Source organism: Mobula birostris, chromosome 13, assembly GCF_030028105.1.
Source record: "Mobula birostris isolate sMobBir1 chromosome 13, sMobBir1.hap1, whole genome shotgun sequence".
In the NCBI taxonomy this organism is placed as follows: Eukaryota; Metazoa; Chordata; class Chondrichthyes; order Myliobatiformes; family Myliobatidae; genus Mobula; species Mobula birostris.
The window spans coordinates 26,937,487-26,958,019 of record NC_092382.1 but is presented as its reverse complement, the minus strand read 5'-3'; the positions used below and the strand labels follow the sequence as shown (position 1 = coordinate 26,958,019).

Here is a 20,533-nt window from a genome sequence, read left to right as displayed (position 1 = left end):
GGAGGCTACCCAGACGGAATATTAGGTGTTGTTCCTAAGTGTGGCTTCGTCTTTACACTGGAGGAGGCGGTGGATAGACATGTCAGAATGGGATGTGGAAGTAAAATGTTTGGCCACTGGGAGATCCTACTTTCTCTGGCGGAGAGAGCCGCAGGTTTGGTTCCGAGGCCCCGCCCACCGCGCTGATGACGCGCAGACGACATCGCGCATGCTCAGTACGGGCAGGGCGGTGTTGTTTTCCGTCCTTTGTTGAAGTGAGTCGGCGGTGGGATCGGGTTCGGGTTCCGGGAACGGATTATTCTCTGCGGGGCAACACCGACAATTTCCATTCGGTGAGTATTGAAGCCGGTCCCGAGCAGGGAGGTCTGATGTTGGGCAGTGAGACCCTTTAACTTTCCCGAACTCAAACAAGAGGAAAATCGGCAGATGCTGGCAATGCGAGCAACTTCCGCAAAGTGCTGGAGGAACTCAGCAGGCCCGGCAGCACCCAGGAAAAGTGTACAGTCGCGTTACCGGCCGAAACCCTTCGGCAGGACAGGAGGATAAAAGGCGGGGGGGGGGGGGGGGAAGGGAGAGAGAAACACAAGGTGATCGGTGAAACCTGAAGCGGGAGGGGATGAACTTTCCCAAACTGGCGGCCTCGCCTCGCTTCCTTGACGGAATCTGCCGGGGTCGGTCCGGGTTGTGAGACCTTCACACCGAACCGTCTCAGATGAGCCGCCGTCCAGTCCCTGTTGTTCTGGTCCTGTTAGCATGGTGACGTAAAATATATTTCTATATTGTTACTGACAGAGAATCGTATAATTTGTTTTCCGTGTGTTATCAGAATGTGCTTACCTGTGATGTTGCTACAAGTCAGTGTTTCTCTGTCCCTGTAACTTCCCGTACTTGTGCACTTGTCAAATTCAACAGGACCTGAGAAAACTCAGTGAGATTTGATTAGTGACGATCATCCTGACAGCTCGGTTGGCCAAATGTAAAGAGACAGGACACTGTTAAATGCAAGATGCTGAACAGTGATGATAATCAGAGGGATCTTAGAGTCCACATTCATCTCTCCCTGAAAATGACTGCACAGATTGATCGAGTGGTTAAGAAGCCAAATGGCATGGTTGTCTTTATTAGTCGAGACATTTGAGTTCAAAAGTCTGGAAGTTGTGTTGCAGCTTTATAAAAACCTGAGGGTGGCCTCATCTTGGCACGGGAGGAGGCGATGGGTTGACACGTCGAAACAGGTAAAAAAGAGGGCATCTCCCTCGGTCCTGGAATGAAAAACCTCATCCTGAGAGCAGATGCGGCGGAGACAGAGGAATTGCGAGAAGGGGATGGCATTTTTGCAAGAGACAGGGTGAGAAGAGGAATAGTCCAGGTAGCTGTGAGAGTCCGGAGGCTGATAGTTGACATCAGTAGATAAGCTGTCTCCAGAGATAAGACAGAAAGATCAAGAAAGGGGAGGGTAGTGTCGGAAATGGACCATGTAAACTTGAGGTTAGGGTGAAAGTTGGAGGCAAAGTTAATGAAGTCAACAAGCTCAGCATGCGTGCAGGAAGCAGCGCCAATGCAGTCGTCAATGCAGCGAAGGACAAGTCGGGGACGGATACCAGTATAGGTTTGGAACATGGATTGTTCCACAAAGCCAACAAAAAGGCAGGCATAGCTGGGACCCATATGGGTGCCCATAGCTACACCTTTAGTTTGGAGCAAGTGGGAGGAGCCAAAGGAGAAATTATTAAGATTAAGGACTAATTCCGCTAGACAGAGCAGAGTGGCGGTAGAGGGGAACTGGTTGGGTCTGGAATACAAGCAGAAGCGGAGAGCTTTGAGACCTTCCTGGTGGGGGATGGAGGTATACAGGGACTGGACATCCATGGTGAAAATAAAGTGATGGGGGCCAGGGAACTTAAAATCATCAAAAAATTTCAGAATGTGAGAAGTGTCATGATCATAGGGAGCGATTGAACAAGGGAGGGATAAAACCGTATTGAGGTATGCAGAAATGAGTTCGGTGAGGCAGGAGCAAGCTGAGACAATGGGTCTACCTGGACAGGCAGGTTTGTGGATCTCGGGTAGGAGGTAGAAATGGGAAGTGCAGGGTGTAGGAACCATCACCAACTTTATCTGCTCAAGGGATCTCCCATCCACTGCTACCAACCTTATAGTTCCCACACTCCGCACTTCCCGTTTCTACCTCCCACCCAAGATCCTCAAACCTGCTTGTTCTTTTTTAAAGAAAGGGGCTTCACCTCCTCCACCATCAACTCTACTCTCAAATCAGCAATCCAGGCTGCCTTATATTTCCACACAACTACAGTGGAGAATCGGTTAATTACGCTTTAATTTAAATTTTGCACTCTTATTTAATTTAATACACACACACACACACACACACACACACACACACACACACACACACACACACACACACATCTATAAATTTACCTTTTTCGGCTATGATGAATTACATTATACTGCTGCCGTAAAGATCACACGTTCCAGGACATTGCCGGTGATATTAAACCAGATTCTGAAATTGTCAGGGGAGACCCTCCCACCGGTCACGTGATCACACATTACCGCAGATGTGCAGCAGTTGCGGGTGTGACGGGCCTGCGGTTTCGCACTGTGGACTGTCACTTTAAGAGCGCCTGAGTGAGGCGGGACTATGACGTCAGTCACAAGTTTTCGCAGTTTGTGCAGATTAAAATAGAGACAGAGAGAGAGAGAGAGAGAGAGAAAAAGAAAGAAAGAAAGAAAGAAAGAACAGGTACTTTCGCAGTCTGAGTAAGAGTTGGAACTAAGAACTGCCGGGGCAGGTTTGCTCCAGATGTGCGTGTCTCAAACTTCGTATAATCCATCGGAGTGGGTTCGGGGATGTCCTGTGGGACCACTCAAAGTTAACCCTTGCCTGGGTATATGATGTGGTCACCACTTGAAGACGACATTCCTGTGACAGGTCACTTTGGTGAGATATTTGAGTGGACTTTGGATCGATTCAACGGATAAGATCTTCGACGACGGCTCTTCCGTTTATCTGTGAAATTCGACGTGATCGCCTACTCTCTGCATTTGCCTGGGATTACAGATATCTCTCTCTCTCCCATTATTCACTTCGTGGACAACCGAACTTGCATATTTCACCCTCGTAAGACTCTAGCTTTGTTTCCAAGTTTGTTACCTTGGAAGCCACACACATATGTGCCTACGTAACACTGTTAACTTTTGTTTATCCTGCTTAAGTTAAGATATTATAAGTAGTTACTAATAAAGATAGTGGTTTTAACATCAAAACCAGACTCCATTTGTAATCTATTGCTGCTGGTTCGTCACACCGCTTTTTTTCCCAAGTCCCGCCCTCCGCTCTGCTTTACTGAGCCGAGGGAGGGATCGCTGACTGCGGGGTGAAGATATCAAGTTCACATCGGTGCGTATCGAGGCTGGTCCCAAGCGGGGAGGCCTGATATTGGGCAGTCAGTGCCGTTAACTTCTCCGAATTGGCGGCCTCGCCCCGCTTCCTGGAGCAGAACCTGCCGGCGTCGGTCCGGGTTGTGAGACCTTCACAGCGAACCGTCCGAAATGAGCCTCCGCTCAGTCCCTGTTGTTCTCGTCCTGACGGGCGGGGGAGGAATGAGGCGGTGATGCAGGGACTAGACCCATCTTTCATCTTTCATTTTTCGCCCGTTCAGACAAGGCGGTGGCGTCCAGATTAGTCACCTCCTCCCACTGTGGGTGGGCATTTGTTTTTCAGCCCATTTTACCGTTATGACCTGCTGAAGTGCAGCCACTGTTTCCCGATGTATGACCCTATTTAAGGGAGATTTGAACCTCTTGCATTCATCTGTGCTTCTCAAAAAATTGTACACACACACACACACACACACACACACGTCCTTATTGTGGTTCACAGTTTTTCTCTGTTATTATGTATTACTTAGTATTGCTGCCGTAAAGACAACACATTTTTATGACACATGCCGGAGATATTGAACCTGATTCTAATATTGACATGAGAGACTCGCCAATCCCTTTTACCGCGGAGCTGCAGCATCTGCAGGTTTGTGTCCGCTCCCCCACCACCGCTCTCCGCCCACCACAGCGCTGGAGACGCGGAGCTCATACTGCGCATGCTCAGTCTCGATAGTCGGTGGTTTCCTTTCCGTTCAGCATTGATGCGGATCGTCGGCGGGGAGCCGGGGGAAGATTTACTGTCTGCGGGGGAAGCTCCCATCGGTGAGTATTGAGGCCGGTCCCGAGCGGGAAATCTGACGATGGGTAGTGAGTATCGTTAAGTCACACGGACAGGCGGTTTCGGTCCGGGTTGCTGGCCAAAACTTGCCGGGGTCGATCCTGATTGTGGGACCTTCACACCGAGCCGCCGGAGATGAGCCTCCGCTCAGCCCCTGTTGCTCTAGTCCTGGGAGCGGGATGAGGCGGGATGCTGGAACTACTCCCATCTGTGGAGTTGTACCCGGGGATCTTTATGTCCATCACCCGGCCCGGTAGCGGATCTAAACTTCACCTGCAGCGATGCCTGGGGTCGACAATTGTTTTACATAGTGTCAGTACACGGGAAGCGGCCATTCGGCCTGTCGTGCTTTTGCAGACAGAGAAGATTAATGGCAGTAACTCCACGTTCGAGGCATTTCCCCACGTGTATGAGCAGTTTTATCTTTCACCCATTGAGACCAGTAGTGAGATCCAGATCAGTGACGTCATCTCTTTCTGTCTGGGCATTTTGTTCTTGATTCCATTCCCCTGTTACGACTTGCCGATATTTCCGGGTATGTGACCATATTAATGTGAGAATTAAGCGTATTCCATTTATGTGTGTGTGTGTATATATATATTATCTGAATGGTGGCTGATTAGCAAAAGGAGAGGTGCAACGAGACCTGGGTGTCATTATACACCAGTCATTGAAAGTGGGCATGCAGGTACAGCAGGCGGTGAAAAAGGTGAATGGTGTGCTGGCCTTTATAGCGAGAGGATTCGAATAGTGGGGCAGGGAGGTACTACTGCAGTTGTACAAGGCCTTGGTGAGACCACACCTGGAGTATTGTGTGCAGTTTTGGTCCCCTACTCTGAGGAAAGACTTCCTTGCCATAGAGGGAGTACAAAGAAGGTTCACCAGATTGATTCCTGGTATGACAGGACTTTCATATGATGAAAGACTGGTTCGCCTAGTCTTATAGTCGTTGGAATTTAGAAGATTGAGGGGGCATCTTATTGAAACGTATAAAATCCTACAGGGATTGGACAGACGAGATGCAGGAAGATTGTTCCCGATGTTGGGGAAGTCCAGAACGAGGGGACACAGTTTGAGGATAAAGGGGAAGCCTTTTAGGACCGAGATTAGGAAAAACTTCTTCACACAGAGAGTGGTGAATCTGTGGAATTCTCTGCCACAGGAAACAGTTGAGGCCAGTTCATTGGCTATATTTAAGAGGGAGTTAGATGTGGCCCTTGTGGCTACGGGGATCAGGGGGTATGGAGGGAAGGCTGGTGCAGGGTTCTGAGTTGGATGATCAGCCATGATCGTACTGAATGGCGGTGCAGGCTCGAAGGGCCGAATGGCCTACTCCTGCACTTATTTTCTATGTTTCTATATTTCTATGTGGGTTCCTCAATAGTGTGTACACTTTAGTGAAAACTCTCTACAGATGTTCCAGAGGAAAAGCTCATTCTCTCTGATGTGTCCACACAATTAAAGTGGGGAATCGTTTATTATTGTCATGTACCGAGGTATAGTGAAAACCTGTCTTGTGAACCATCCATAGTAATCAATACATTACAACAGAACATTGAGGTGATGGAAGGTAAAATAATAACTGAATGTAACAAATCATTATGGTTACAGAGAAAGTGCGGTGCAGGTGGACATATGGTCCAAGGTCACATGGAGTTAGATAGTGAGGTCGACAGTCCATCTTATTAAGCTGTGTCCTATCATACTGGGAACATTCAATTTGATATCACAGCAAAATGGAGGCCATCCTTCAGCCCAGTGGTATGTTTCTGTTTTCTTTTAATCTTCCACCGGATGGGTGGGGAGAGGTGAGAATGTCCAGGTTTGTGGAGAACTTTGATTATGTTTCCTGTTTTGCTGAGGCAACGGGGAATATAGAGACAGTTCATGGGGGGTGGGGGCGGCCTGTTTCTATGCTGTGCTCAGCTGTGTCCACAGTTCTCTGATGTTTCAACTTCTCATGGGCAGAGCAGCAGCCGTAGGAAGGTGGGAAGTATCCAGATCGGATACTTTCCGTGACTCATTGATAAAGTTTGGTCAAGGGTAAACGGTATATGCCAAATTTCTTATTGTTTGTTCTAGCTGTGTCATTTTAGGATACCTCACTGATCAGTATCAGCAAACTTTCTTCTGACCTATGTCATCGTTGTAAAGTGCTCTCTTTCACCTTTTACTTCATTTAATTTTCCAGGATTCGTTGTTGTTTTATTATTTTTTTCTTTTTTTGTGTGTTTTTGTTGTTGTTTTTTTTTCCTTTGTTAACAAGAACTACCAGAGGTCTAATTGAATACAGCACGAGGCAGGGTAAAAGCAGGCATTACAATTTTAGTTTCCCCGTTACAAAATGGCTGCAGTGTTAATCTTTGTAATAATGAAACTCACAGCATCTGATGTTGAGTTTGTTGTTTCCTTTTTCGGTTATTTTCGGTGAGCCACTTCCTCCGTTTCCAGGGTAACGGCCCGTCAGAGCTGCAGCAAGTGTTGTACTTTTTATCGCTCTGTGGTCACCGGCTCTCAGCGTAGAGACAGTGGCCTCAGGAGCAAATGTAACAGAGTGACAGTGGGAGGAAAGGATGCTGTGAGCATTGACTGTATGGGATGTATTACACCAGGGTCAGAATGAACTGAGAACTAACAAATGGTTTGGGGTGGGGTGGCATTTACTGTTTAGGGTGTTGTTGATATTTTACAATCAGTTACTATCTGTGCATTAAAACGAGGAGGGAGAGAATACTACAGTTGCAGGAAATTCAAAGTAAGGAGGAGAAAATACTGGAAACGCTCAGCAGATAGGCAGCATCTCGAACAGTCTCAGTTCTGAAACTGGGTCTTCCACCATTTGTCCTTTCAGAGATGTAGTCTGATGAACTGAGTTCCCAGCATTTTCTACTTTATAATTTTACATTTTGTTTCTGCTACACTGCAGGAAACATGGCAGCCAGCTGTACTGGGCGAGATCCCACGCAGCAAGAAGATTGAACTGGGATTAGCTGAGACACTGCCGCATATTACCGGCAGCAAAGAGCCCTGGGAGAGTTGGTGCTTGAGATACAATCTTGGGATGGGGGCTCTAGGAATATGGAACTGGTAGTGTTTGGGCTTCGGTCTACGTTGGTGCTTTTACAGATGTGGCTGGATGTTCCTCCTTCCGCAGTGAAGCAGACGTCTCCAGGGGCTGGATATTGGTAGCGTGAGTCTGTCAGTGTGAGATGTGGAAACACCCAATGTGATATGTGGAAAAGATGTGTGAGGCTCTCGGTGTGGGCTGTGACCCTCTGAGGTTGGATCCTGGAATACCACACGTTTTCACCCAGATAAAATGAATCAGGGGATCAGGTTGTCCGGGTTTTTGAGATGTTGAGCGAGTATTTCTGTTCTGTGCTCAGATGTTTGGTTCTGAGGTTCTGAAGTTCTGAAGCAAAGCAGAGAATGAGTTCCCATTCCATCCCTCGCAGGGAGAGGCTGTGATTAATACGCTATTTTGTGTTTGCCCCAGTAGAAATAGACCGGGGTTTCAGAATTCAATTCACTTTTGGAAATTCCCCCTCACTGTCACCTGTCTATCTGCCAGTGGGAGTCAAAGGGAAACTCAAGATGCTGAAGATAGAACAGAACATGGAACAGTACATCACAGGAACAGGTGCATCGGCCACAATGGTGTGCCAAACCAGATAAAAAGTAAATCAAACCCCCCCCAAAAAAAATAATGACGCCTACGTACACAATGTCCATATCCTCTCAATCTTCCTCACACCCATGTGCCTACCTAAACATCTCTTAATAGCTTCCAATGTGTTGGCTTCCACCACCATAACAGACAATGCATTCCAGGCATCCACACCTCTCTGAGTAGAAAAACTTACCCTAACATTTCCTTTGCAACTACTCCCTCACACCTTCATTGCATGTCCTCTGGTATTAGACATTTCTAAACAGTGAAACAATACTCCCCGTCTACTCTATCTATGTCTTTCATAATCTTATAAACCTCCATCCGATCTTCCCTCAGTCCCTACCACTCCATGGAGAACAACCCAAGATTTTCCACTAAAAACTGGATGATGTTTGAATCCATTCTGATGAAAGGTTAGGAAACCGAATTGCTAACTTTTTTCCTCTCCCCACAGCTGTTCCTTACCTGCTGAGCATTTCTAGTGATTCCAGTTTATCTGTATTACATTCACCCTGGAACATTTTGTGAGAGTTGACAGAAGAGTAAAGAAAGCACAGCTTTTCCCAGTACATTATCCTGGTACCAATTGTCCTGTTTTCCCCGGAAATGTATTCAGTACAGCTGTTGATAACAAGGTTCACAAGAATAATCTGAAGAATAAGCATTATGCATGTGGAGCATTTGATGGACCTGGGCCTGTGTTTAGTGGGGTTCAGAGGGATGGTGGTTGGGGTTTGGTGTGGGGGGGGTGGAAGTTAGGGCGGGGGTGATTATTTACACCAACTGAATAACAGCAAGTCTGGATGCAGTGGGAATGGAGAGGGTGTCTTGATTAGACGGAGAGTCTGGGATCTGAGAGTGCTGCCTCAGAATAAAGAAGCTTCACTTTAAAACTGAGGTGAGAGCAATTACTTCAGCCAAATGTTGGTTCATCTGTGGAATTTGATGTCACAGAGGGTGGTGGAGGCTATCGTTGGGTATATTCATGTTCTGGATTGCTAAATGGGTTGAGTATTATAGCAGGGAAGCAACAATACAGTGTTGGAAAAATAATCCTTCATGATTGATTATGGAGCAGACTAGAATGACCATTTTACCTAATTCTGCTATGTATTATGACTTGTACCATGACTGAATGATGACCTATCAAAAAAAAAAGAGAAAATCTGCAGTTTCTGGAAATCCGAGTAATGGATGGCATGTTATCACCATTACACAGACCTGACTGTTACAAGGGCAGGATTGGTGTTTGATGCTCCAGGTTTTAGTTGTTTCATAATACATATGGGGGTGGGGGGTGAATGGGGGGGAATTCTCTGTACTAATTAGGGATGGTATCACAGCGACATACACAGAGGACATCAATGTGGGTGAAAGTCAGAAACGGAAAGGGGGCTATCATTCTGGGAGTATTCTATAGGCCTCCCCCAAAGCCACAGGGATAATGAGAGCAGATAACTTGGCAGCGTTGGGAAAGGTGCAAAAGCAACAAGGTTGTTATCATTGTTGACCTCAACTTTCCTGATGTTGATTCCACCTCCTCGCTCCAAAGTGTGTCAATGGGGCAGAATGTGTTGTGTGTCCAGGAAGGATTCTTGACACAGTATGTGGATGGGCTCACTCGAGGAGTTACCGTACTGTATCTAGTATGAGGCAATGATGCTGGTCAGGTGACTGATGTCACAATGGGTGACCCTTTTGAGACAGTGACCACAACACCCCAACTTTTATCATGGTCATGGACAAGGATAGTAGCAGACCCTACGAGACAGTATTTAATTAGTGGATGGATTGTTACAATGGTATTCGGAGCAACTTTGGGGTGTAAATTGGGAAAACATTTTCAAGGGGAAATACACAATGGAAATGTGAAGGTTGTTTCAGGAACACTTATATACGGTTCCACCCACAGTGAAAGAATGTTTATATATACAAACTGTGGTCACAAGAGATGAGAACATTTAAGCAAGAGGGAAAAGGAAGCATTATTTAGGTTTAGGAAGCAACATCCAAGCAAGCCTCTAGGAAATTATAAGGTAGCCTGGAAGGAGCTTAAGTAATGACTTAGAGGTCGAAGGAACTTGAGGTGTCCTTGAGAAGCAGGATGAAGGAAAGCCCAAGGCGTTCTACATGTGGGAAAAGAAGAGGAGGATGAATAGATTGAGGGTAGGACTACACAGGAGCAAGGGAGGAAATGTGCCTGGAGGATGCGGTGATGCGGTGCTTAATGAATGCTTTGCTTCAGAGTTACCAATGAGATAGACAGTGATTGTGACGATAGCAGTTGGGATGTGTAGATGGAGTGAAGAGGCCAAGAGTGAAATGGGCCCAACACAGGAAATTGGGACCAACTCTGTGGGCACTGTGGTCAGCATTGTCTCATTGTGCTGAAGGGTCTGTGTCTGTGCTCTGTTGCTCTCTGACTCTGTCAATAGGATTCGCCAGATATCACTGGACTGACGTACAGACATGGTGTGGGAGTTGATGTTAACAGGGAATGTTTGTTCCCTAAGCAAACTGCTGCTCTGATACACAGGGTGGTGATACTGTCACATTTTGCAAAGAATCGTACTCTTTCTGACTCACTGTCTGCTTGTTGTATGTAATTCAGGGCATCACCAGCAGCTGGAACTGTCCTGCACCGCGACCAAAGTGTAAACAAGACGACGACAATCGTCAGTCAGAATCAGAATGGCTACAGGTACGTTCACTGGGATCTTTATCATTAAACTTCTGTCCTGTAGCTGCACTTCGAAGGTTCAATCGTTAGGCATTAATATCGAAATAGTAAAATGGATTCAGCAGTGGCTGGATGGGAGATGCCAGAGAGTGGTGGTGGATAACTGTGTGTCAGATTGGAGGACGGTGTGTAGCGGTGTGTCTCAGGGATTGGTAGTGGGTCAAGTGTTGTTTGTCATATATATTAATGGTCTAGATGATGGGGTGGTAAATTGGATTAGTAAGTATGCAAATAATACTAAGATAGGTGGCATTGTGGATAATGAAGTAGATTTTCAAAGCTTGCAGAGAGACTTAGGCCAGTTATAAGACTGGGCTGAAAGATGGCAGATGGAGTTTAATCCTGAAAAATGTGAGGTGCTACATTTTGGTAGGACTAATCAAAATAGGACATACATGGTAAATGGTAGGACATTGCAGAATACAGTAGAACAGAGTGATCTAGGAATAATAGTGCATAGTTCCCTGAAGGTGGAATCTCATGTGGATAGGGTGGTGAAGAAGGCTTTTGGTTTGCTGGCCTTTATTAATCAGAGCATTGAGTATAGGAGTTTGGATGTAACGTTGAAATTGTATAAGGCATTGGTAAGGCCAAATTTGGAGTATCGTGCACAGTTCTGGTCACCAAATTATAGGAAAGATGTCAATAAAGTTCAGAGAGTATAGAGGAGATTTACTAAAATGTTGCCTGGGTTTCATCTCCTAAGTTACAGAGAAAGGTTGAACAAGTTAGGTCTTTAGTCTTTGGAGCATAGGAGGTTGAGGGAGGACTTGATAGAGGTGTTTACAATTATGAGGGGGATTTATAGAGTTGATGTGGATAGGCTTTTTCCATTGAGGATGGAGGAGATTCAAACAAGAGGACATGAGTTGAGAGTTAAAGGGCAAAAGTTTAGGGGTAACATGAGGGGGAACTTCTTTACTCAGAGTGTGGTAGCTGTGTGGAACGAGCTTCCAGCAGAAGTGGTTGAGGTAGGTTCGATGTTGTCGTTTAAAACAAATTGGATAGATATACGGACAGGAAAGGAATGGAGGGTTATGGGCTGAGTGCAGGTTGGTGGGACTAGGTGAGAGTAAGAGTTCGGCATGGACTAGAAGGGCCGAGATGGCCTGTTTCCGTGCTGTAATTGTTATATGGTTACTAGTTCAGATGAAGAAACTTACACAGGTGCTAACAGGGCAGAGAAAAGTGTCATTGATCCCACTGGTAAAGTGGCTTTGTGTAATTGATCAGTCCAACAGTCCCAGTGCAGGGACCTGACACCAGTAATGGTCGAATGACTTCGTTCACCAGGCAAAGCTCCACCTGAGTGAAAGGAGCCGGAGACCCTGAATCAGCAGGTTGAGAGTGAAACACAAACAGGAATGTGACGGCGGTGTTGTTTGTTACGTAAAAGTCCAGGCTCAGGGTTTGTTGCACATCGGCCTGTTTAGAGGTGAAAGACATCTCCAACTTTTATTTATAAAATTCAGATGAGGGAAATTTTCCAAACTCTGAGGGAAAGTAGATGAGGGAAATTTTCCAAACTCTGTTTTCTGTAGCCGAGCCGAGAACATTGCCAGCCTTGGAAATGGCTGAGGATCAGGAGACACTTCATTTTAGATAAACTTGTGGTCTGGTTTGGTGTATCACTGTCTGGTATGGAGGGGCTACTGCACAGGACCGAAAGAAGCTGCAGGAAGTTGTAAATCTGGTCAGCTCCATCTTGGGTATGAATCTACAAAGTACCCAGGACATCTTCAGGGAGCAGTGTCTTAGAAAGGCAGCGTCCATTATGCAGGACCTTCAGCACCCAGGGCATGCCATTTTCTCACCGTTACCATCAGAAAGCAGGTACAGAAGCTTGAAGGCACACACTCAGCGATTCAGGAACAGCTTCTTCCCCTCTACCATCCGATTCCTAAATGGACATTAAATCTCTGGACACTACCTTAGATTTTTTTAATATACAGTCTTTCTGTTTTTGCAAGTTTTTAAAAAATCTATTTAATATTCGTAATTGGTTTACTTGTTTATTTTTTTTTATTCAGTATTATTTTTTTCCCTGCTAGATTATGTATTGCATTGAGCTGCTGCTGCTAAATTAACAAATTTCACGTCACATGCCGGTCATAATAAACCTGATTCTGATTTTGTTTCAATATCCCAATCCATGTCTGGTCTGTGGCCAAATGGTGAAAGTGAGTTCTCAATATTTCCCTCTTGAGATGATCTGCTACCTGAATTTAAATTCCCAGTATCTCTGATGGGAGACCCGGTATAACCAGTGACCAACTGTCTCTGTCTCCGGTGGGCATTGTGATTGTGCTCAACTCTGTGATTCCAGGTGGAATAAAACAGAGATTACAGCCTGGAAACGAATCCTTTTATTTGTGTTTACAGCCTCCTCTGACTGCGTGCAATTTATACTCATCACCCGCCACGTGAAAAAATGCCCCTTCAGTCCCTTTTAAATTTCTGCCCTCGAGTCTCAGACTCCCCTAACCTGGGAAACATATTATGACTATCCACCCTCTCTGCACCCCTGATTACTTTATGTACGTGTGTAAGGTCACCCTTCAAGCTGCCCTGATCCAGGGCAAACTGTCCCAGCCGAAACATATAACACAAAAACCAAGCAGCTCCATCCAGTAACATACTTGACAATCTTCTCGACAGTCTTTCCAGCTGAATCACATCCATCCTATAGATCAGCAACCGCAAATGAACGCAAAGCTCTCTCGGTGAGACTTTAAGTTTAGCTACGAGAACTGCACGCCAAGACGCTCCCTTTGCCAATGACTTGTATAGTTGTTACATGACAATCATCCTCCAGGTGACGGGATGGGACCCAGGGGACCAGGCATCAAGGCAATGGTCAGTCTGTGACCCAGGGGACAAGACAATGTAAGACAAAGCAAACGGAGAACGTGTGATCTAGAGGATCGGACCATGAGTAATCCAGTGGATTGTTTGTGAGTGACACAGGTGACTGGACAGTTTGTGACCCAGGGAGATTTATGTTTATGAAAGATAATCCCAGTGATAATTCCCCGTATCACCTGATGCTGTTCCATTAATAACCGCTGGTTATCAGTGTGTTCAACTAATGCGTAGTCGGTGATCAGTATTACTGTGTCTATCCAGTTTTTTCCTGGGAGTGGATGTGTCCAGACACCGGCTTATTGTGATGGTCACCTAGCAGGAAGTGTGGTTCTCATTCACTAGCACAGTCCCACTCCAAATCTGGTCAGCCGGAGTCTCGGCTCCATTGCAGGCACCCATTGTGAATCCTTGCTCGAGTATAAATCACTCTAAACCTGCTATTCCTCATTTACTTCAGGTGGGAAATTAAATCGGGTACGGAAAGTACTCAAGAGGTTTTTACCAGGCAACTCATTGAGGGAAGATGATCGGGACACGGGAAGCAAGGTACCAAAGCAGGGTCAGATTGAGAGCAATGTCCCAATGGAATGCGGTCCGGCCGCAGCGGAAGTGGAGCAAATTCAGCCCAGAGACAGTGACGTCAGAGACACTGAGCAGGACCCTGGAACTGGTACAAGTGAGGCGACTGTCTGTCAGCTCAGAAGCTCATTAAACACGGAATTGTCAAGTCCCCAACAGGGAGTGGGTGAGTGAAATATGAGGGTAATGTGTTCACAGAATGTGGCAGGGAGGAGGGTAAATGTGATTCCTTGTTGGAGGGTTGGTCAGGGAGGGGAAATGTGTGGATGTGGTACATGTGGTGTAGTGGGGCACCCGTTACCGCACTACAGGAAATGTACTACCTGTTCTGATGATATCCAGGATGTGTATCGGAGGAAACGCAGCTATCCGGATAAGAGCGTATTTCCAGGATAACAGTTGTGGGAAATGTATTCGCCAGGATGGAGAGAGTATCTCTGGGAAGCGACTATCATTGGCAGTCCCAACATTTATTGCCAATCTTAAACCGCGATGGGTGAGTGGGTGGGACGGTGGGAGAAACAGGTTTCTAGTAAATGTGGTCCTTCTGGTAACGTCATGTCTAGCGCATTGATGGTTCGGTTTTAGTCCAGTGTCAGAGATTAGGATAAAATCCATGTTTCCAGATGAAGGCAGGTGAACACTGAGGTTGTTGACATGACTGGTTTGTTGGGTTGGGTGAGAGCGGTGGAGACAGGTGATATTTGAGTTTGTGACTACATTCACTTTTTATATTTGCAGAGCCAGAGTTTACAATCTCTGACCTCCTGGCACAGGGGGAGGAATATCGACTGTACCAGCTGACAAAGTTCTACGGAGACAGACTTAAACAAGCGATTGAAGAAAAGGTTGAGGGACTCGGTTGGATGTTGACAAAGGAGGGACATTTCAGTAGAGAGGAAAATGAGGTGAGTGTATTTAGTCTATTGTCACTGAACTGCTGGTATCAGAGGGAATAGTGATCAATATTCATCTCCTGCACGTTCTAGGAGTTCTACGTGGCAATGGAGATGTTGATCTCTGATGGTCTCCAGCAGATCTGGTTTCAGCTGTTAAGGTGGGGAGCACTGGGAACTACAGGTTCAGTGTCACCTTTTCCTCTCACACCTGCTGTATTTATCAGTGTGATACACGAGCAGTGGCTACATATCTGGACTGTTGAACAGACATTCAGTCTAAAATTAATTTTGCATCTTCTCAGGACCGTCAGTCAAATTCACCTCAGCTCATTAATCCAGGATGAATATTAAACTGTCAGATTGTAAATTGGGCCAACTGACTTCACTGTGGTACTTGAGGGAGGGAAACCTACTAACCACAGCTGGTCTAGTCTCCGTCTGAGTTCCTGAACAATGAGTGGCTGACATGTCATCGTCATAGGAAAGTACAGCACAGAAACAGGCTCTTTGGCCCATCTATTCCATGCTGGTCTACTGAAACTGCCTATTGTCACGTACCCCATGACAGGGATAAAGAAACCAACAGAAATGGAAACCACTTTGGAGTCTCGTATTGCTATACACTAATAATATTTATTAGTAACTACGCAATACAGTAATATCAAAGTAAATAAATCACACAGGTTAGCAATGATTATATATTAAAGTAAGTGTGGAATATATATGTATGAAAAACCAAGTTTCTTTAAGTCTAGGGGTAAAAAGATACGGTCTTACGATGTTGAGTAAAGTTCAGTTCAGTTCAGTTCGTGGTATTTAGTTGAGTAGTGATGGGGAGAGAGAGAGACAGAGTTGAGTCTTCAGGTGAGCTGATGCAGTCGATCTTCTCGTCGTCGTCCGAAATGCTTCACAAGTTACTGACTGTGACTTTAACCAGGGGGACCGGTCTTCTGTGGTGGAGCTATCACCCAGGCGAGGGTGGACACAGAGACAGCTCCCCACCAGTCAACCCCTTTTCCTTCAAACTGGAATAGCAATTTGGATCAATCCGCCTGATCGATCCTCCAAATCCCACTTTCTCTGCAGGCACAACAACGCTCATTCAGTGTCCAGATCATGTGTCTGAGGTCTGTATCATCTGACCTCCCATTTATTTCACCAGGCTGAGCATCACCTGTCATTCAAAGAGTCCCCACCCTCCTCTGCAGTGCCTTGTCAAATGCTGGGCTAAAGTCCATTCAGACAACACCCACTTCCTTCCATTCATCAACTTTCCCGGTAACTTCCTGGTCCAACATTCAGATTGGTTAGACAGGAACTACCACGCACAAAGCTGATATCGCATGACACCAAAAATCAATAGGTTGTCCTGAAAGGGCATATATTTGGTAAGCTATTTTACATTATTAGCTAGCCTGCCTTCATATTTCATATTCTCTCTACTTACGGCTTTTCGTTGCTTTCTGCTGGTTAGTAAAAGCCTCCCAGTCCTTCTGTTTTCCATTATGTTTTGCTATACTCTATACCCTCTCCTTTGCTTTTGTGCTGCATTGACTTCCTCGTCAGCCACGGTTGATCATCCTGCCTTTGGAATAATTCTTCATATTTGGGATTATCTACCTCTACCTGTGCCTTCTGAATCACTCCCAGAATCTTCATCTATTCCTAGTCATAGTCATAGTCATAGTCATACTTTATTCCTGCTTGGTTGTTGCCTCTTCCAATTTATTTTTGCCCAGCTCCTCTCTCATTTCTCTGTAATTCATTTATTCCAGTGTAAACTGATACATCTGACTTTTACCTTCTCCCTCTCAAACTGCAGTGTGAGTTCTGCTATTTTATGATCACTGCCTCTTAGGGGTTTATTTACCTTAAGCTTCCCAATCAAATCTGGTGCAATACACAACACTGAATCCAGATTTGCCTTTCCTATAGTGGACTCAACCATAGGCTTCTCTCAAAAGCCATCTCATAGGCATTCTATAAATTCCCTCACTTGGGATTCAACACCGACCTGATTTTCCAAAGCTACCTGCATATTGAAATTCCCCATGACTATTTTAACATTGAAATCTTTACATGCCTCTTCTCTCTCCCACTGGAATGTGTATCCCACATCCTGGTTACTGTTCCATCAGGGTCATTTTCTTTCCTACACAGTATCTTAACAACTACACCGTCCAATCTGCTATCACTTCTTTAGAAGCACATTTCATTTTTTATGACAACAGAGTCAACCCAACCCTTTCACCCACCTGCCTCTCCTTTCGATTAAATATTTATCCTTGGATGTGAGCACCCAAATATGATCTTTCAGCCACGATTCAGTGATGCCCACCATCCATTTTTTGCTCCCTCGCTCTCCCTCTCTTCCGTTCTTGTTGTCACATCTTTTTGATGTAATGTTACACATTGATGGATAAGTAAATTAATCACGTTGAATATACTGCAGGGTGTCAGTAGATCCTTATTCTTTCACAATATTGATTTAGAAGTTCCCTCAGCTAGAGTTTCTTTGTTAACGACTGAACCCAGGGAGGATCAGGCAACAGCCCAGTGACTGCATCATTTCTGAAGCTACTGGGACGATGAACAGATATTTTCCTGCACATTCTCCATGTCTGTCTGTATGTCTGCTTCACAGTAAATTTATTACTTTCCTTTTCTAGAAAGTCACTGAACTGACAGAGAAGGGAAACCGGACAGAGAGTTCCAGACTCTTCCTCAGTTTGGTGATGGGTAAAGGCTCCCGGGCCCGGAGGGCGATGTGGGAATCCTTTGTGACGTGGAGGACTGAGTTACCGAAGTTGGACAGAATACTGAGGGAAATACAGGAGCTCGGTACGTTAAAAACATGCACTGAACACAAAGGCACATTGAAATAAACATTTTAGTTATTTTAATTATTTTAGCTCTGTTTCCATGGATTCTTTTTATATTTAAACAGGTCCTGATCCACAGGAATACATGAACATCGCCCAAGGGTTATCTGAATTACCCACTCAACTGATAGGTGAGTGATGAAATGCTCAGTTCAAACCACATCTCAAGTGTTAGTCTGTGACTTGGCAAAACCTGGGAATCAAAATTCACCATTAGCCATTCGCTGATCTCTGGATTGAAGTAACAATTCAAAGTATTTCTCTTTGCAGCCTGAATATTCTACATTTTATTTTTCCATTAATCCATCTGTTGGTTCTGCTGAAGCCTTCACTCCAGGTCCTAACGCTCTGGGAATGCCCACACACCCCAGGCAGGCTCCTGATACACTGTACGACCCAGTCCAGGTGACTCTTATATCTTCAGACCTTTCATCTTCCAAGCCCCTTTTCCTTTGTAATAGCACAACACACAATTCTGTTCACTGGTGTTCATTACTTTTTGTAATTCCGCTAGTGACTTCTATAGAGTTTGTCTGGTATTTCCTTTTCACCCGTTACTGCAGCTACAACATCATTTTTCAGCGGTCCAATATCGAACCTCTCCTGTTTTTTTACTCTTTATATATCTGGGAAAGTTTAAAAAAAATACTTTGGTATCCTTTCTTATATTATTGACCATATGCTTGCATTTGCTGTACATTCATGTATATCTAACATAGTTGCCTTCAACATGACTCAGGTAGTAAATTCCAGGTACCAGAACTCTATGAAAAAAAAAACACTCACAATTGCTGTAAATTTCCCACATCTCATCTTAACCAAATGCCCTCTGATATTAGACACCAGTCTTATGTAAAAAAATAACAAACAAAATACAGGCTGTCGACCCAAATCTTATCTCTCAAACTTGTGTACCTCTGTCAGATCTCTATTCTAACTCCAGAGTAAACAAACCAAGTTTATCAAACCTCCACTTGTAGCACATGCCACCGAATCCAGGCAACACCCTGATAAACCTGTTCTGCACCCTCTCCAATCCTTCTAAAAGCTGGACAATCAGAAGTGAATACAATACTCCAGATGCACCCTAAAATCATAAGACTTAGGAGCAGAATTAAGCCAATCGGCTCAGTGATTTTGCTACGCAAATCCTCTCAACCCCATTATCCCGCCTTCTGTAAATGTTGACGCTCTTCCTAATCAGGAACATATCAACCTGCATTTTAACTATATCCAATGACGTGTCTTCCTCAGCAGTCCATGACAATAATTTCACAGATTCACCGCCCGCCAGCTAAGATGTTTCTCCCAGTGTGCATCCCCGCCAGCGAGGATAATTCCCCACAGTTCCCAAGCATATTAATTTTCTGTATGAGCCTCCCATGTGGGACCTTGTCAAAGACTCTACCAATATACAAGTAGACCTGTGACTAGTGGTGTGCCACAGGGATCAGTGCTGGGTCCATTGTTATTTGTCATCTCTATCAATGATCTGGATGATAATGTCGTAAATTGGATCAGCAAATTTGCTGATGATACAAAGATTGGAGGTGTAGTGGACAGTGAGAAAGGTTTTCAAAGCTTGCAGAGGGACTTGGACCAGCTGGAAAAATGGGCTGAAAAATGGCAGATGGAGTTTAATACAGACAAGTGTGAGGTATTGCACTTTGGAAGGACAAACCAAGGTAGAACATATAGGGTTAATGGTAAGGCACTGAGGAGTGCAGTAGAACAGGTATCTGGGAATACAGATACAAAATTCTCTAAAAGTGGCGTCACAGGTAGATAGGGTCGTAAAGAGAGCTTTTGGTATATTGGCCTTTATTAATCAAAGTATTGAATATAAGAGCTGGAATTTTATGATGAGGTTGTACAAGGCATTGGTGAGGCCGAATCTCGAGCATTGTGTCCAGTTTTGGTCAACAAATTACAGGAAGGATATTAATAAGGTCGAAAGAGTGCAGAGAAGGTTTACAAGGATGTTGCTGGGCCTTGAGAAACTCAGTTACAGAGAAAGGTTGAATAGGTTAGGACTTTATTCCCTGGAGCATAGAAAAATGAGGGGAGATTTGATAGAGGTATATAAAATTATGATGGGTATAGACAGAGTGAGTGCAAGCAGGCTTTTTCCACCAAGGCAAGGAGAGAACAAAACCAAAGGAGATGGGTTAAGGGTGAGGGGGGAAAAGTTTAAAGGGAACATTAGTGGGGGCTTCTTCACACAGAGTGGTGGGAGTGTGGAATGAGCTGCCAGACGAGGTGGTAAATGCGGGTTCTTTTTTAACATTTAAGAATAAATTGGGCAGATTGCAGACAAGCGTGACGTGTTGCACTTTGGAAAGACCAAGCAGGGCCGGTCTTATACAGTTACCAGTAGGGCACTGAGGAGTGCGGTAGAGCAAAGTGATCTGGGAATACAGGTCCATAATCATTAAAAGCTTTGGATGGGATTTGCGTCTTGACAACTTGATTGAGTTCCTGCAGGATGTGACAAAGGTGATGGATGAAGTTACACATGGATGTTGTTTAGAAACCATAGAAACCATAAAAAAAACTACAGCACAGAAACAGGTCTTTTGGCCCTTCTTGGCTCTGCTGAACCCCAAACCACCTCAAACATTCTCTCTTTCATACAGCCATGGGGCAGAAGAT

The 20,533-nt window shown here is 45.0% G+C and overlaps 1 protein-coding gene across 1 annotated transcript in view; it reads left to right on the top strand.

The window, feature by feature from the left end:
* Window positions 1-4,148: 4,148 nt before the first annotated feature.
* The window catches only part of LOC140208629 (NACHT, LRR and PYD domains-containing protein 3-like), a 59,938-nt gene continuing 43,553 nt past the window's right edge, over window positions 4,149-20,533 (top strand). The window contains exons 1-6 of the mRNA XM_072277452.1: window positions 4,149-4,227; window positions 10,528-10,617; window positions 13,979-14,266; window positions 14,842-15,008; window positions 17,669-17,840; window positions 17,947-18,012. Of these exons, the coding sequence (XP_072133553.1) occupies window positions 10,608-10,617; window positions 13,979-14,266; window positions 14,842-15,008; window positions 17,669-17,840; window positions 17,947-18,012 (703 nt within the window). The 5' untranslated portion in view covers window positions 4,149-4,227; window positions 10,528-10,607. The remainder of the gene's footprint in view (window positions 4,228-10,527; window positions 10,618-13,978; window positions 14,267-14,841; window positions 15,009-17,668; window positions 17,841-17,946; window positions 18,013-20,533) is intronic.